We start from the raw sequence: 18,161 nt of genomic DNA, 5'->3' as shown, positions 1-18,161 counted from the left end.
CCTCTGTGAGGGAGATGGTATATCTTCTCATAAGGCCAGCGTGAAGGCTTAAGTTCTCAGATCTTTCGTCAGCGAGCATATTCTCTGGGTCTGTTTGCATGCTTGCCTCCCACCCCAACTTCATTCTCCTGTATATACAGCTGCTTTTAACTGTCTTAATTTCCTTAAAAATCTCATCCCTGCTTCTTCTCAGGGCCGGGAACTCTTGCATTATTCTTTCTGCAATCTCTTATCTCCAGATGTTCATGAGTCACAAGTCTCCCTGCAGTCTTCACATGCCATGGTACCCACCACTGCCATCAATGTCTTCCAACCTGGTATCCAAATGATGCTGAAATTTCTGTCTGAACTCTGGGTTAGATTATACAGAAATCATTTCCATGGTCAGCCCACAGAGAGGTCAGAATATTTCAAACAAGTTTCACAATTTTCCTTTCATCCTGCAAGAAGGAACCAGAAAATGGGCCACTTCTTCCCAACAATGCCATGCCAGAGAGAGGGTAGGGTCACGTTGAGCTAAAATGCCACAATATTACTGCCATTTTGAGTATGCCTTTTTTTTTCTTTTTTCTTTTTTTTTTTTTTGATTGGGCATTTACTTGTTTGCTGCAGATCTTCGGTCTCCAGGGCTCCTATAAAGCTATTTTAGTCATTAGTTGTTTATTATATATTTCCTTGGAAGAATGAGAGTCTGGCCATCTGCAGTGGCTCACGCCTGCAATACTAGCACTTTGCGAGGCCAAGCCAGGCAGATCATCTGAGGTCAGGAGTTTGAGACCAGCCTGGCCAACATGGTGAAACCCTGTCTCTACTAAAAATACAAAAAAAAAAAAAAAAAAAATAGCCCGGCATGGTGGCACATGCCTGTAATCCCAGCTACTCAGGAGGCTGAGGGAGGAGAATTGCTTGAACCTGGGAGGTGGAGGTTCAGTGAGCTGAGATCGTGCCATTGCACTTCAGCCTGGGTGACAGAGTAAGACTCTGTCTCAAAAAGTAAGTAAGTAAATAAATAAATAAATAAATAAATAAATGCCTGGGACTTCCTATCCTATCATCTTGCCGATGTCCTCAGGAAATATACTCTTAAGCACACATGAAATCTTTACAAAAACAGATTATATGGCAGTTCAAAACTCAAGCCTCAATAAATGTCAAAAAATCAGTGTTACAGTATACAGAAACTTTTCTTGCTTTAATGCATTTAAGGTTAGACTTGATAATATAAGGACTGTCTTACAAAATTCAAATCACACAACAAAGCAACTATTAGGTAAAAAAGAAATTAGGCTCAATTAAATTACCTTTAAAAAATTAAAATGGCATGAAGACATTGCAGATTGAAAAGCAAAAGAAGGAAAATTCTAAAATACTTTTAATAATAGCAACAACAAAAAACTCTACATATAAAAGCTTGTAGGTTGCAGCTAAAATAGGATTTAGAGGAAAATTAAGGGTCTTAAATGCCAACATTGGAAAATTAATGAGCCAAACAATACTACCTATCTTGAGCACATAAAACAATGCTGGCCACATAATAGACACACAAATATTTGTTGAATGAATTATTGAATAAATCTAACTTAAGAAATTCGATAAAGGAAAACATGGAGTTGGCCCCAAAGAAAGTAGAAGGAAAAAGAAAGTAACAGAAAATAAAAAAGATATTATTGAAATATAAAATATATAATGGAGTCAGTAAAGTCAGAAGTTAGTTGTTCCAAAAATCTAATTTCATAGATAAACTTATAACACATACACATATAGCAGTCAACTGGGAGGCAGAGATTGCAGTGAGCCAAGATCATGCCACTGTGCCCCAGCCTCGGCAACAGAACAAGATACTGTCACAAAAAAAAAAAAAAAAAAAAAGAAGCAATTAAATCATATCTTGAATACTCTGGTAATTATTGTCTTCAGGTAAGCTGAATGAAAATGAGAGTCAGTATTTATCTTTTGAGAATTTGTTTAAAGGACCAAATTCAAATGCCCTCATGTCCAGATAGACTCCCTTTTACCATTCTCCCATGGACAAGGAGTAACAGGGCATCAATATGATAGCCTTGTTTGAATTGCCTCCTGCTTAGGTTTGTCTCCAATTGGACAGACCAGATGGGAATTAGTCCATGAGAACCACACCGCAGATGAGTTTGGGAGTTTGTTCAAAGTAGTGTTTTGATATGGGGATTGAGAAATTCAGAGTCCCAGATCCATTTCATTGGCCTTTTGCATTGGCCTCTGTGTGACCTGTGATTAAGCACTGGCATCAGCCCACTCTAGTAGGCTATTTAACTGCATTCTGGACTGTGACTCACTTCAGTGGTGGGCTGGTGGCTGGAGAAGTAGCAGCATCTATACTCAAGACACACTGGTGATGCTTCCTCACAGTCCTCACAGCTCACCATCAGGACTTCTGACTACTCAGCCATTGTTCCAAACCAAGTTTACCCATCTTGATTTGGTGTCTTGAGCAATCAACTGTCATTCTTATTTTAACATTATGCTACTTTCCTGGATATGCTTCCTAAATCTTTTGGCTAGAAAATCTATTATCAGGGTAGATGAGGCATTTATTCATTAATTCAACAAGTATTTATTGAACATCTCTCTTCCAGGTGTGCTATAAATACTGAATAAATACACAATGTTCCCTGTTCGAAAGAAATATCTTTAATAGAATTACTCCCTGCATATGGCTTACAGGATCAATATGGGTCATGTTTTTGCAATGGGCCTCTAGATGACACCAGGATTTATAGTTGTGATCACTTTTTGCACACTAGTCACACTACTACAAGTTGAATATCCCTTATTTGATATCCTTGGGACCAGAAGTGTTAAAAATTACAGATTTTTTTTGAATTTTGAAATATTTACATATACATAATGGGATATCTTGGGGATGGGGTCCAGGTCTAAACACAAAATTTGTATTTTACATACAATTGATACACATAGCCTGAAGGTAATTTTATTTTCTTTGGGGGATGCTGAACAAAGTGTGTATATGGTGCCTGCATTTTGACTGTGACCTGCCACATCAAGTCAGATGTGGAATTTTCCATTCATGGCATCACATTGGTGCTCAAAATGATTTTGGAGCATTTTGGATTTCAGATTTTTGGATTAGGGATGCTCAATCTGTATTGCTGATCACATTTCCTTTTCGGGGACTCCAGGATTTACAGGAGAAACAGCTTGGAATGAAATATATACATGTGTGTATATATTTTACACACACACACACACACACACACACACACATGCTGAATGTGGTAGGATACACAAAAGAAACCACAGCAGGCCTTATCACACTATGTAGTCCAGGACGGACAACTGGGAAATGAGGAAGACCGAGAGCTCGGTGGGCATTGGGCAGGATGAGGCAGCTTGCCTGAGCAGAAGCACCAGCACAGATCTTACATCAGAGACAGAGCTTTACTAGAGTTTGGCATTGACCAGAAAATGGATTTCACGTGCATAGAGAGTGGAAAGACTGCATTGGTCTTTTTTACTACCCTCATGCTGGAAGTTTTACTAGCCAACTTAAATGTAAATGCCATGATTGGCTCTGGTCCAAATTTTTATAAAGCAGTAGTTCTCAGAACTATTTTACACTCTTAAAAAGTTTTGAGGTTGGGTGCCATGGCTCATACCTGTAATTCTAATACTTCGGGAGGCCAAGGCGGGTGGCTTGCCTGAGCTCAGAAGTTTGAGACCAGCCTGGGCAACATGGTAAACTCCGTCTCTACCAAAAATATAAAACATTAGCTAGGTGTGGCGGTGTGCTCCTGTAATCCCAGCTACTAGGGAGACTGAGGCAGGAGAATTGCTAGAACCCGGGAGGCAGAGGTTGCAGTGAGCCGAGATTACGCCACTGCACTCCAGTCTGGGTGACAGAGCGAGACTCTGTCTCTTAAAAAAAAAAAAAGTTTTGAGAGCCCACAAAAACCTTTGTTTGTGTGAATCATACTTATGAATATTTACTGTATTAGAAATGAAAACAGAACGTTAAAAATTAATTTTAAAATAAGAATAAGCCCATTGCATGTAAAACATAAAATGTAATGAAAAAGAATGTACTTTTCAAAATAATGTAGTGAGAAGAGTGGCATTGTTTTATATTTTTAATGTCTGGCTTAATAGCCAGCAGTTAGATGCTCACACCTACTCCTGCATTCAGTCTTTGCCCATGTTCCACGTCATGGAGCGTCTGGAAACTCCACTCTACGCTGGTGAGAGAATGACAGTGAAAAAGGCAAATCTTGTCTTTGTGTTATTAGGAAAATAGTTTTGCCTTTGTGGACCTCTTGAAAAGGCCTTAGACCCTCCCAGGGGAATCTAGACCACACTTTGAGAACACTGTTCTAGAATCTCATGGCTGACAAGGTGCTTTCAACATATGTCAACCTTGTCAGTCTTTTCCACACAGGTTTCACTGAAGACAGAGGAAGGTAAAGGTATAACCCTGGGGCCTAGATGAAGCAGCTTACTCTAAGTGTGGAATTTCTTTTCTTTTCTTTCTTTTTTTTTTTTTTTGGACAGAGTTTCACTCTTGTGGTGCAATCTCAGCTCACAGCAACCTCTGCCTCCCAGGTTCAAGCGATTCTCCTGCCTCAGCCGCCCTAGTAGCCGAGATTACAGGTGCCCGCCACCACACGTGGCTAATTTTTTGTAATTTTAGTAGAGACAGGGTTTCATCATTTTGGCCAGGCTGGTCATTGGCTCCTGACCTCAGATGATCCACCAGCCTCAGCTCCCAAAGTGCTGGGATTATAGATGTGAGCCACGATGCCCAGCCAGAATTTATTTAAAGGTTGTTATTTTATATTAAACATTCATCTGGATTTTGCATGCAATTTCAAAATGTATCTGTGTTTGTTTTAATATGACCATTTCTCCTTTAATCATTGAAACACTCACCTCCAAGAGGATTGCTCATGTTGATCCTGTGGTTTCTTATACATCCTGAATCCCGCGTGAGAAGCATAGACATTAGGGACTTCATAATGACGCCAAGTAGTGGAAACTAGCCCCATTGTTATGGATTAGGAAGTTAGAAGCTAGAGAGGTTAAATACCTTTTTGGAAATAAAGATCAGCCAAATGAGAACAAGCAAAGGCTATTCAGAGCTTGCTATCGCAAGGGAGTCAGCTACTGTCACTTGTGTTTTGACAGAGACTCAAAGGCAGGCAGAGGAGTAGGAAGGCTTCAGCTATGCCCCGATTGGTGGCTGCTGGCATGGGGAAGCTATAGGCAGCTAAGCAGAAGTGGGCATTCTATGTTATGGTTAGGGGAGCATATTTGGCTTTCTCTGGTTGGTCCTAGGGTGCAAGCAGGAACCGGAATTAGGGGAGCTGTTATTCATCAATTTCTGGTCATATTGCACCAGTTGTTACAGAGGTGTTTAGCTTCCTGGATGGTCACTAGACATAGCATTCTGACCTCCTACAAGTCTGACTTGCAGTAGGCTGGCTTTCTGGGCTGATTGTAGATAAAGGGGTTAGTTTTCTGGGCAGGTTGCTGCAGGCTGAGGATCGGTGTTCTGTTTTTATATATGCTCTGGCCATTGTCCATTTATATATTCAGTTTCTTAACTTGCTAAAATTTATGAAGCTGGCAAGTGGCAGATCCAGGACTTGAATCAAGGTCCTCTATTTCTAAATCTTATGTCCTTTCCTGTATCACAGGCAGGCTGCCTTGAACCCAGGTAAAACAAACATCAATGCTGTCTTTGCCCCAGACTTTGCCTTCATCATTTTTTTTCTTTTCAGTGAGTTTGTGTTGTACTCTAAATGTACTTGTCCACCCTATTTAAAACATGGCATATTTTTGGTGATGCTAACTATATTCTTAAGATAGTTATTCTTAGAAGATTAAAACCTTCAGTTTTTACCCCAAAGTTTCCTTTCCTTCTCATCATTTACAATATGCAGGGTAGGTGGGAAGGAAGGGGAGTACATTTGCCCCAGGCTCTGGTTCACAGATGACAAAGATGTGGTTTAGTTTGGGTAGCATGGCCTGGTCAAAGAGTTCCTAAGAAACTGTTTGGAGGACTGACACCAAGATATGTTTGTAACAGACTGGTCATCCTGGCAGAAACTGGGCTGTATTGAGGGGTGGTTTGTGAGCAGGACACTGGTATGCCCTCTTTTTTACTATTAAGTGCAGCAGCTAAAGTGGGGGAATTCATACTAAGCAATTAGTTGCCCATGACTGGATATGTTAAGAAAGACAAGCTTTGGAAGACAGTAATATAATATTGTGGAATTATCCAGGCTGACAAACTGCCAAGGGTTGGAGCCCTGAATACAATAGGAAAACCTAGGGAAAAAGCTCTGAAGAGACATCCAGGGATCCATTCCTTTTATAATAGGGAGTGCCATAATCACGTATTAGGAATTACACTGTTCACATTGAACAGGTAATAGAGCTTTAAGAGATGATATGGAAGAATATTGTCTGGGAAAAAAAGTTCTATTCTAGGCTTTCAGTGCATTTTCCTAGATTAAAACAAGGAAGGTAATGCAATGATTTATCCTTATGAAGGAGACTGAAGAAGAGGTCTCAAGAACGCATTAACCCGCCTCATTATTAATGAAGGTTGAGTGTGAATGTGATAGTTCTCTCTGGGGTTCCATGAGAGCTCCTGGGGTTGTATTTGCCCCACCATCACCAATAGAAAAGAGCAATTTAAACAATTTCCTGGGAGCTGCTCCTTACATATGTTTGCTTTTCAGTCTTTTGGGGAGCAATCGAAATGGAATGTTTTTTCTTAGTTATACCCAGACGTTTTCCACAGAGCCAGAAATGAGGGCCAAGGAGCCTTCTGTTAATTGCTGGAGTCTCCAGAGAGATTTCCCCCTTTGTTTAATTGACTTTTATTCCCCTGGATTCTTTGCACTGCCTCCCTCCTTCCTGTTCTATTCCAGTCCTGGGAAAAGGGTTGCTGTAAGATTGTGATCTTGAAGCTAGAGCCCTGCAATAGTGAATACTGATTGTCCCAAAGGAACCAAAATATGTGAAGGTAAAATTTGATTTGATTTAAAGACAAAGTAGGGGAGAAAAGGCCCAGCGGTGAGGTCAGTCCGGGAATTTTGTTGCGGCCAGTGCTATCGCTTGTTCCCAGGGCTGTAGCTTGTTCTGTACCACAGAGCAAGGCCTCTTACCTGCAGCTTCCTCTTAGGTGACTGACAGCGATTTATCACTCTGACTCACCTCAAGCGACAATGACAAGAAAGTAATGGCAGGGTATTTTGTAACATAAATGTGCGTATCCACCCTGAACAATATTAGGAATCATGGTCTACTTGCTTGAGTTGGGGTGTGAAGTGGTTCTAATTAGAAGAACTAGGTTTGATTATGGCCAAAAACAGGTGAAATGATGAGAAATGAAGGGTAGGACCGATCTCAGGGGTATCTTCCAGTAGGTAAAGTGACAAAAATCATTCCAGCATTGCAAAGGATCCCACGTGCTGAACTGTTTTCGGGAATGAGGCAAGGGGTTTAAAGGGCCACCTGCCTTATGTGTGTTTTCTGCTGGGAAATGGAAATGCTGTTAAGAGCATTTGTAAAATCTGTTTCATAACCAAAGGAAAACATCTCCCCAAGTAAAATGAAACTGTCACAGCCACAGCAGGTTTTTCTAGGATTTCCCCTTCATTTATGCTTGAATGCTCCATGGAATCCGAAGGCTCTGGGTGGGGTCCATTCTTCTTCTCCCCTCAGGAATGCTGCAAGGCAGCCTCCCTATTGTGAGAACTGCCGCCAAACTCCTTGAATCTTAAGGTGAGGAGGCTCAAAGAGCATATCAGAAAAGAGAGCTTAGGAGAGAAGGCAGATGAGTCCTCACCAGGGACAAAGATCACATTCTTGCCTACAGCATTCCGTTCTGAAGTTCTCCACAGGTTCCCCATTGCTTATCAATGGCAAAACTCATTGTGTTGGGTTCACAGCTTAATTCCCAGTGATCCAATCTACATTTCTCCAGGATTTATCTGTCATCATGACCAACCTCCCTCCTGACCAACCCCAGTATGATCCAAGGGCAGGAGTTTGCCAAAGTAATGCACTCGAGTATTTGTCCGACTGCCCAGCAAACATCCACTGCCATTGTATTGATCATAATGTGGAAATAAGCAAAGACCATCCACATTAGAAGGAAAGGCTATTTATTCAGAGTATGCTATAGCAAAGGGAGTCATCCACTGTCACTCATGTTTTGACAAAGACTCAAAGGCAGGCAGAAAGAGTGGGAAGGCTTCTGCTACGCCTGATTGGAGGCCGCTGATGTGGGAAGCTGTAGGTAGCTAACTAGAAGCGGATATCCTATGTGATGATTAGCAGGGCACATTTGGCTTTCTCTGGTTGGTCCTAAGGTATGAGCAGGGACCAAAATTAGGGAAGCTGTCAGTTATTCATCAGGTCCTGGTAATATTGGGCCAATTGTTACAGAAGTTATTCTTTAGTTTCCTGGATTGTAACTGGAGAGACCACTCTGACTTTCTATTAGTAGAACCTACTGCAGGCTGGTTCCCTGGGGTGACTATTGCAGATAGCAGGGGCAGGGTGTAGGTAGAGTTCTGCTTCCACATATGGTCTGGCCATCGTCCATTTACATATTGTCTCAGTAATGAAGGGGTGACAGGGAACACAACCTAAATGGTTCTGGGAAAGGTGTCCTACAGAGAGAAGGCAGCAAGAGAAAGAGGTTTCTAGTTTTGCCAGTTACGTCCTCTGGGTCACTATTGGTCATATAACAACTATTTTAGAAAGGAAATGAATGGAATATGCTACATTTATAAATGCTATGGCAGATATTTTAACACATTTCATTAACCTAGTAGGTGAAATCGAACATTATTCAAAAGTCTGGTAAAAAGTGGTAAAATTTGCTAGATTGACAAAAAGAATAGGATTTGGCTGAGTTTAATAACTACCTTTTCTAACCTGTAACCTTAATACACTGAATATAATTTTTAAAAATCCAAAGCAAATCTCTGAAGTGAAGCCTGTGAAAAACCGACATAAAAGCATACATTTATCTAAGGGATACACAACTGGCCACTAGTAAATAGCAGATATATATTTGTTCTCTTCCTTAAAAACATTAAGACAATATAGAATAGACCACGCTATTGTTTGTAAAAATGAATTTATTAAAATGCTCATAATTATAAAAGAATATTAAAATGCACAGAAATGAACATTAATTACAAACTTTACATCTTATGCCACAATGTATGAAAAGCATCATGAATAGTTCTACTTCACTTAAGCTGCTCATACATTTTTACCTCCTCAAACATAATTATGAACATAAAATGGTACAAGAAGTGTTTCAACAAGAGTACATTCTGACCCCCTATTGTGAATTAATGTTTTATGAAATTCAAGACACACATGCAATAAAAAAGGGAAGGCTTTGGTGACAGTTTACAAGATGGCCTTGTTTATTTTTAAAATAAAAATGATAGCTTTCCCTTTCTAATGACATACAGCTAAATTATCTGAGGGATGTTTAATGAAAAATCCCCTGAGTATTTGGTCTAATGTTTCAATACGCTAAAATTCACAGGCAATACAAAAGGATATAAAGCTCAGTTTCTCTAGTGGTTAACACTGGACAGGCTGAGGGCCAGATTCTCCCTCTTCACAGGTCCACTGCCACACCCATCAATTTCCCCAGGGCTGCTGCCTCTGAAGCCACTTACAGATGCAGCCACCATTGTCGGCAGACACAGCTCCCTGCTTTTCTTCATCACTGCAAGTCAGCCCTGGACTCACTAACACTGTGGATGGCATGGGGAAACGACCTTGCATCTCCACTACAACTTTGCCCTTTTGGGCATCTTAGCAGTGTCAGATATTACACTTGGTGCCTTTAAATATGTAGAGGGTTTTGTTCCCTCCTGTCCACAGCAGCGCATGTAATCTATGAAGAGGATTTTCTCTGCTGGGGCTATGAAAACAAATGCACATTTCTTTTAAGTTCTATCATACATACAGGAGATAAGGTAAAAACATTTCCTTTTCTATGCTGACATACATGGCGAGTAACTGCCAAATTTAAACACAAGGAGATAGCCACACACTTCAGAGAAGAGGTAATAGAGAGGAAGTGACACCCGCTTCTAGAAGCAGTATCTCAGAAGTGAAGAGAGGAACAGTGGCACTCCCATCTTGGCTGCGAATGAGAAAGAGTTTCCTTCAGTGGGAAGAAATTCATTTCTCCATCTCTGTGCAGTCAGACCTCATGTGGCCTGTTTTGAAACTCTGACTACATCATTAACATGATCAAGAGAGACAGTGAAATGGTGTCCCTGATCCATTAAGACAATTCAAAAGCCGAGAATACTGCTTTGATGGATCCTACATAAATACTTAAAAATCATTCATGGCAGGTATTTGAAATCAGGACCTAGAGTTAAGCTGCTTTTTTGTAAAAAGCCTCTAAAATCTGAGTTTCCCGTTGCTGCTAGGATTCTGATAGGTTGGCTCCTCTGGCATTTAACAGCATCCCAGTGAGGCCCATGCAGCATGACCATGATGCAAATCACCTCCCTCTCCTGCACCCAGCACTGATCTGTTACCAGTAGGGGTGAGAGGGCCTGGCTCCCTGTCTTTTCCAGAGTGCCCAGGAGGCCCGACACTTACAAGGCAATAACGTGAAGTAGACTGCTAGGCTGAACAAAAGTGAGGGGGCAAGACGTGCATGGAAGGACAGGAGTGCAGCAGGAAGTAATCTCCAGATAATGGTAGGGTTTGTGACCAAACCATTTTCCTTTATTACTCTTAACTGCCTGATTGACTCTAGAGGAGGCCAAAAAATCAGATCTAATCTAGAGTCTCTTTACTTGATGATGAATAATCTTGGTATATTCCTGTCTCTAGTACAATCGGACAGTTACATCAAATTACTGGGCCCAGAATAACAGGATGGAGGATGCAAGGAAGCCACATTCTTTATGGCAGAGACTTTGGTGTGTTGATCACTTTGGCATATAGAAATAAGCCAAGTCCTACAGGCTCCTTGACAAAAGGCACTCCCCACCCAGTGACCACAATGAGGGCACTTGCTGTTTCTGCCCATGCACACAGTCATGCCCCAATGGCTGTGTAGTGAGCCATTCGCAAAGGCAGCTGGTGATGTGTAATACTGCACCTTCTGTATCTAATGAATAAAAGTCAACTGGTAGAAAACTGATGGGCTTATCTTTTCCAGACAATTACGTTGATAAAAATGTAATTTTAATCATGTGATATCACTGTTTTCCAAGAAACTACACATCTTTAGAAAAGATAAATTAATTATGCAGATCAACATGAGTTAAAATGCTGTTTGAATCTGTAACTTTCCCTACTTTTGTCATTTTATTCCCTTGAGATCTGCAAAGCAGTCAACATTGATTAGGCACAGGACCTCCTAGAAGGGCTCCTGGAAGATAAAAAGTGTCACTGTGCATTAGGACAAATACGCTTCAAAACCTTGCTATCTTCATTCCAACGTACTACAAGTATTTTTTTGAGATGGAAAGACATGTTCAAATGAAGACTGAAACTATTTCCTCCGATTAACTGAGGTTTCCTTTCTGGAGGTATTGATAATACACCTAACTATTGTGAATCCTTGAGTCTAGTTAGCTATTTTTAATCACATGAAAGCTATTAAATCTATAATGATGGTACTGCAAGGAAAAGATGACCCTGGAACAGTTCTAGCAAAGTGAAGAAATAAAACATGGCCTGAAAATAAAGGAGATCATGCGCCTGAGAATAGACAGAAATGACAGTAATCAAATAGAAAAAAAAGAATCCATTCTACTTTAGAAGGGGTGGTTTTTAAGCACACTAAGGGACTTTTTCTGTAAAATTCCAATTTATCAGAAAAAGATAACATTTAGGTTTTCCAGGTGATAAGTTTTATGCCCTTCATGATCTAAGTTTTACATTTTCCAGTTTCTGCATCGCTAGCTGAAACTGAAAAATAATACAGGTGGAAATGGCAATAGTTAAGACTCGTATTTGCCAAAGTGATTTAACTTAAACATTCTCATTAGTGATTCCTAATATATTTTGACAGAGCTAAATTCCTTAAAGTGCTTCTCAGAACATAAAGCTCTTATTCTAATTTTGGTCGTAAATTGTTATCTACTGCTTCTATCATCCGTTCAGCTATCACCCCCATATTTTTTGTCATATCTTTGAGGTGATTCTCATGAAGAAGCTTTTGGGTTAGGTATTTTTCTCTCTGGATCTTGCTCTTCGTGCGTTTTGATACATCGGGAATTGCATATGAAATGAAAAATTTCACAGAGTAGATGATGTGCTGGGGGAGAGAAGAAGAAAAATATCACTCGCAAAGAAATGGAGGAGAACACCGAGTTCCTTTCATTCTTGCTTCTCATTATGGCAGTTTAACTGGACAAGGCAGTGGACATTTTACACACACATCCAACCACTAATGCCATCGTGTCTAATCAATAGTGTGGCTCTGTCTAGCAGTTACTGTTACTTTCTACAGATAAATAATACTATGTGATATGTAGAAAAGTATATACACACACATATAAAGGTTATAAAGGATAAAGAAAAAATAAATACCCCAAAAAACCACCATTAAACTTAAAAACTAGGATGTTGATAATGCTGTTGTATTTTGTATCTCTTTTTCTAATGGCCCTGCACTTCTGTTAAAGTCAATGCTATCATATCTGTGCAAGTGTATGTGTATCATTCTCACTTATTTTTTAAAAAGTTTGACAAAATATGTACATAGACCCCCAAAATATAGTCTTGCTTGACTTCATCTTTATGATCTGCATGCAGTCTTTTGGAAATTATTTTCTTTTGTTTTGGATCAGGTTCTCACTCTGTCACCCAGGCTGGAGTGCAGTGGCGTGATCATAGCTCACTGAAGCCTCCTACTCCTGGGTTCAAGTGATCCATGTGCATGCCACCATGCCTGGCTACTTTTAAAATTTCTTTGTAGAGACAGGGTCCTGCTATGTTGCCCAGGCTGGTCTCAAACTCCTGTCCTCAAGCAATCCTCCCAACTTGGCCTTCCAAAGCACTAGGATTATAGGCTTGGGCCACCACACCAGGCTGCTTTTTGTTCAAAACTATTGCCTAAAATTCATCAATGTTGGCCAGGCGCGGTGGCTCACGCCTGTAATCCCAGCACTTTGGGAGGCTGAGGAGGGTGGATCACCTGAGGTTGGGAGTTCAAGACCAGCCTGACCAACATGGAGAAACCCCGTCTCTACTAAAAATACAAAAATTAGCCAGGCATGGTGGCGCATGCCTGTAATCCCAATCCCAGCTACTCGAGAGGCTGAGGCAGGAGAATTGCTTGAACCTGGGAGGCGGAGGTTGCAGTGAGCTGAGATTGCGCCATTGCACTCCAGCCTGGGCAAAAAGAGTGAAACTCCGTCTCAAAAAAAAAAAAAAAAAAAAGATTCATCAATGTTATTCTATAAAACTTATAAAACTAGTCCATTAATTTTCACTGCTGTATAATATTCTTCTGTGTGAATACACTATAATTTATTTGTTCCCCTATGAACAGGCATTGAGATTGTTTCCAGTTTTCGTTTTAGGAACAAGGCTGCTGTGAACATTACTGTGCTGGAATCCTAGAGCATTATTTGCAAATTTCTCAAGAGTGTGGACCTAGGAGTGGGACTGCTGAGACTCTGTCATGTGAATGTTCCATTTTATAAGAGGATATCAAAACATTTTCCAAAGCAGGTATACCAACTTACACTCCCACAGCAGTGACAGTTTCAGTTGCTCTACATCCTTGCCAGCACTTGGTATCATCAAACTTTTTTTTGAGACAGAGTCTCACTGTCATCCAGGCTTGAATGCAGTGGTGCGATCTTGGCCCACTGCAGCCTCCGTCTCCCGGGTTCAAGCGATTCTCCTGCCTCAGCCACCTGAGTAGCTGGGATTACAGGTACCTGCCACCACGCCCAGCTAATTAGCTAATTTTGGGTTTTGCCATGTTGCTCAGGCTGGATCAGACTTTTTTTTTTTTAAACCAACTTAGTGATTACGAAATGGACTTTCCCTTTGGTCTTACTCTGCATTTCCCTGGTTACCAATGAGGCTAAATACCTTTTCATTTTTTAATTTATCAATAAAAAAATCTCTGACCTAGCAAGGGGAGAGAGATAATATAAGCATAATTAAAAACAAATTATTCATGGTGTTAAAAAGTGATGAGTACTATGAAGAGATTCTTCTGTAGATTAGTCTGGATATGCCTAAATGAGCAAACACTTTGAGGTGAGGGAACAAGCCCTGCAGATATCAGAAGGAAAGACATTCTAGGCAAAGGGAATAGCTAATGCAGAGCTGGTTTGGAGGAAACCTCCAGAGTGCATTCAAGAAAAGGCAAAGATGGTGCGGAGTAGGTGAGGAGGAGAGAAATGATGTCTGAGGGGCACTGGGGCATGGCTGGATCCATGAGGCCTTGTGTGCCACTGTGAGGACTCTGGCTTTGACTCTGAGTAAGAGAGGAAGACAAGAGCAAGCCCAGCTAGGAGACTCTGGTCCTAATCCAGGCAAAAAAATGATAGTGGCTCTGACCTGGTGGTAGCAGCATAGTTGGTCTGAAGTGCTCACTGATATATTTTCAAAGGAAAAGCCAACCAGATTGGATATAGCATAAGGGTTCCAAGGACTCTAGCCTGAGCAGTATTGAGATGGAGTTGCCATAATCAAGAGGGAAGTACTGTGGATGGGAGAGATTTTGGGCTGGGTTGGGAGGAGAACATTTGGAGTGAATGGAGGAAAATATAGGCATGTGGGGCAGTAGATGTGAGACATCTCTGTTAGGCATTCAAGCAGACAGAAAGAAAGAATCCAGGTAGGCCATTGGATTCATGGGTGGAGTTCAGGAGAGGTGTGCTCTGGAAACAACCATTTTAAGGTCCTTTTAGCATACAGATGGTATTTAGAGCCAACAGACTCCAGGAGATCATCAAGAGACCAAGGAGAGAGAAAAGAAGACAACCAAGGGATGAGTCCCAGGATCACTAAAGAATAAAATACTGGCATAGAACCTGAGGTGGAATGGCCAGGGACGCAGCAGGAAAGCGTATTTTCCTAGGAGCCCAGTGAGGAGGAGTTTCCAGGGGTAAGTGATGAGGAAAATCTGAAGTCAGATTTTCTGTGAAATTTTGACTCAGATTTTTGCTGAGTCAAAAGTTGCTAAGTCAGGTGAGGGGAGGGTGGAGAAGTGGTGGCTGCTGGTAACTGTCAAGAGCAGCTTCAGTGAAGTGGAGGGGGTGAAAGCATGACAGAAAGACAGAGGAATCAAGGACAGCATGAGTACTGGCAACTCATTCAACGGCGCTGGCCACAAAGAGGAGAAGAGAAGTGAAGCAGGACCGGCGAGGTAAGGACGGAGAGAATTTTGAGATGTGAGAGATATAAGTGTGTTTAGTGATAATGGAAATTATATAGCAAAGGGACAAAGGTTGATGCTGTAGGAAAGAGTTCTTACATCTGTTTCTGAGGTAGGGAATATTTATAGATATGTGGAATTTCTCTGTTATGTCACCCTTGCATTTCCAGGTTAAAGCCTGGTGGTGTGATGTTATCTTTTTAAAATATATCTCTAGATTCAGATTTGTACATTTTTTAAAATTTTTGCGTAAAGGTATACAACATGATGTTGTAAGACACATGTACGTAGTGAGTCCTCAACATCATCGACAGGTTCTTGGAAACTGCAACTCCAGGTCCTCGAACAACGTCATTTCCTTCAATGTTGTTTCATTACAGCATTGATGAGAAAAAACACTGGTTTTGTTAGATGTTGTTATCTTAAAGTCATGGTTTCCAAGAGCCTAATGAGGATGTTAAGTGAGGACTTACTCTATAGTGGAACAAATTAACATGTCCATCATCTCACTTTACACATCTTAGATCTTTGCATCTATGTAATGAACAGGGTTGGCTTTATTTTCCTTTCTCTCTTCTTGTCTGATTTTAGGATTTAGGCTACTCTTAGCCTCACCAAATGAGTTGGAGAGTATTTCCTCTTTCTGATCTCTGAAGGCATTTGTATAGGATTGAAATGATCTGTTTTAAAAAGCTTCGTATCACTCTCCAATAAAAACCACATGGTCTGGTGTTTTCATTGCAGAAAGATTTCAAACTTCTGCTGTAATTTAAGGTTTATAGCTACCTTCTTTAGCATTCTGGAGATAGACTACTCTCTTGGCTTCCGTTGTTACTGTTAAAAAGTCTACTCCCATTCTCGCTTTAGTTTTCTCTGTTAGTCATCAGTTTTTTTCCTCTGGTTACTTCCAAGGTTGTATTTTTGGTGTGCTGCATTTTCCTTGTAATATGTGTAAGTGGATTTCTTTATTCTGCTTGATACATGTCATGCTTTCTGATCTATGAACTCTTTCATCTCTTTAATCCATTTTCTGCTTCTTTCATTTTTTTAAGTTAGTATTTCTCATTCTTCCATATCACTTAACATTTTTTTTTCATATTTTCTATTTTCTTATCTCCCTGCGATGTATCAGGAGTGATTTTTTCAGACCTATCTTCCAATTCACAAATTCTCTCTTCAGAGTTGCCTAAACTTCTGTTTCATCCATGTTATTTCTTTTTTTCATTTCACCAATGATTTAATTTCTAGAAGTTCCATTTAGTTTTTTCAAAATTGCCTTATAATTTTTTTTTAGTTTCTTGTTCTTTTAAAATTCTACCCAAAATTATTTAAATATTTTCACATACAGTTAATTTATATTCCTTATCTGACAGTTCAAACAAACCCTTGAGGTTACTGAGAGTCCAAATCAGTTGTTTCTCACATGTTTTTTTTTTTTTTTTTTTAAATCATCTCTTGTTATTGACCATCTTTGATTGTGTGCTCATATTTGATTAGCTTGATCTGAGAAAAACCTGGGGTCTAAACTGAGGACACTTTTCTCCAGAAAACAAACACACTTCTTTGCAGCCCTGTTTTGGGTCTCTGGCTTATCCAGGAATCTCAAGCTCAGTTTTTCCACTTCCCTTCTGAACCAAGGCGTGATCTCCTTGAGCTTCAGATGGAGGCACTGATGTGTACCAGCTTGCTCTCTGAGCCCTCCAGCACTACAGGGAATTTCTGTTATATCACCCTTGCATAACATAACCCTGCTCACTGCCCTATTACAGCCCATCACTTAGGCTGGGTGCAGTGGCTCATGCCTGTAATCCCAGCACTTTGGGAGGCCGAGGAGGGCGGACCACTTGAGGTCAGGAGTTCAAGACCAGCCTGGCCAATATGGTGAAACCCCATCTCTACTAAAAATATACAATTAGCCAGGCATGGTGGCATGCACCTGTAGTCCCAGGTACTTGGGAGGCTGAGGCAGGAGAATCGGCTAAACCCGGGTGGCAGAAGTTGCAGTGAGCTAAGATCATGGCACCGCACCCCAGCCTGTGTGACAGAGTGAGACTCCGTCTCTTAAAAAAAAAAAGAAAAGCCCATCACCTAATTTTCCCTCTCTCTGTAGATTCTCTTCCCTTCCAGTGAGCTCAGAAATGCAAAGGAATTATGAAGTTGGCTCTAGAAGTTTTGCAGTGGGGATGGTCCACTGCATATGTAAAGACAATTAAATGGTCTACCACAATATCAAAAGCAGAGGGCCAATCACTTCATCAACTACATGTTTGAATAGAAACTTGTGACTCTTGCTGATATATCACATACTGTACTTGAGAAAGCCACTTACGATGGTGAACTAACCATGAGTTACTTGTCTTCCCTGTTTGATGTTTGGTAGCTACTTGGAAAAAAAAAAAAAAAAAACTAGTATAAGTACCAAAAAGCCAGGGAGTCTACCCCACTTCTTCTCTGCTGAGTGGTTTTATTCAGAGCAAATGAAATCCACCTGCCTCAGCCCCTCTTGCTGCTAAGAAAACCACATGCTATAGTTCTGGTCAATGAGATGTAGGTGGAAGTCCACAGTAGGGGCTTCTGGCAAAGCATTCTTTCCTGACAAAAAGGACTGGATATGGTTAGCATCGCCCTTCTTCCTGCTTTGCATGTAATTTGTTATCTGGAATTTCAGCAGCCATAAGGGGACACATATATGAGAGCAAATCCAAGAACTGGATATACTGCTTCCATCAGTGAACTGGTATTGACTGATTCA

The 18,161-nt window shown here is 40.7% G+C and overlaps 1 protein-coding gene across 4 annotated transcripts in view; it reads right to left on the bottom strand.

The window, feature by feature from the left end:
- Positions 1-1,468: 1,468 nt before the first annotated feature.
- The window catches only part of ANO6 (anoctamin 6), a 247,446-nt gene continuing 230,753 nt past the window's right edge, over positions 1,469-18,161 (bottom strand). For 2 of the 4 annotated variants that reach the window (XM_011967385.1, XM_011967376.1), the window contains one exon: positions 9,167-12,325. In XM_011967385.1, the coding sequence (XP_011822775.1) occupies positions 12,119-12,325 (207 nt within the window). In that variant the 3' untranslated portion in view covers positions 9,167-12,118. Of the gene's footprint in view, positions 1,842-9,166; positions 12,326-18,161 lie in introns of those variants that run through there. The other 2 variants (XM_011967402.1, XM_011967396.1) reach the window with 2 other exon arrangements.

The sequence above is a fragment of the Mandrillus leucophaeus genome, unplaced genomic scaffold (genome assembly GCF_000951045.1).
Source record: "Mandrillus leucophaeus isolate KB7577 unplaced genomic scaffold, Mleu.le_1.0 Scaffold1197, whole genome shotgun sequence".
Taxonomy (NCBI): Eukaryota; Metazoa; Chordata; class Mammalia; order Primates; family Cercopithecidae; genus Mandrillus; species Mandrillus leucophaeus.
This window is presented reverse-complemented; position numbering and strand designations above follow the sequence as displayed.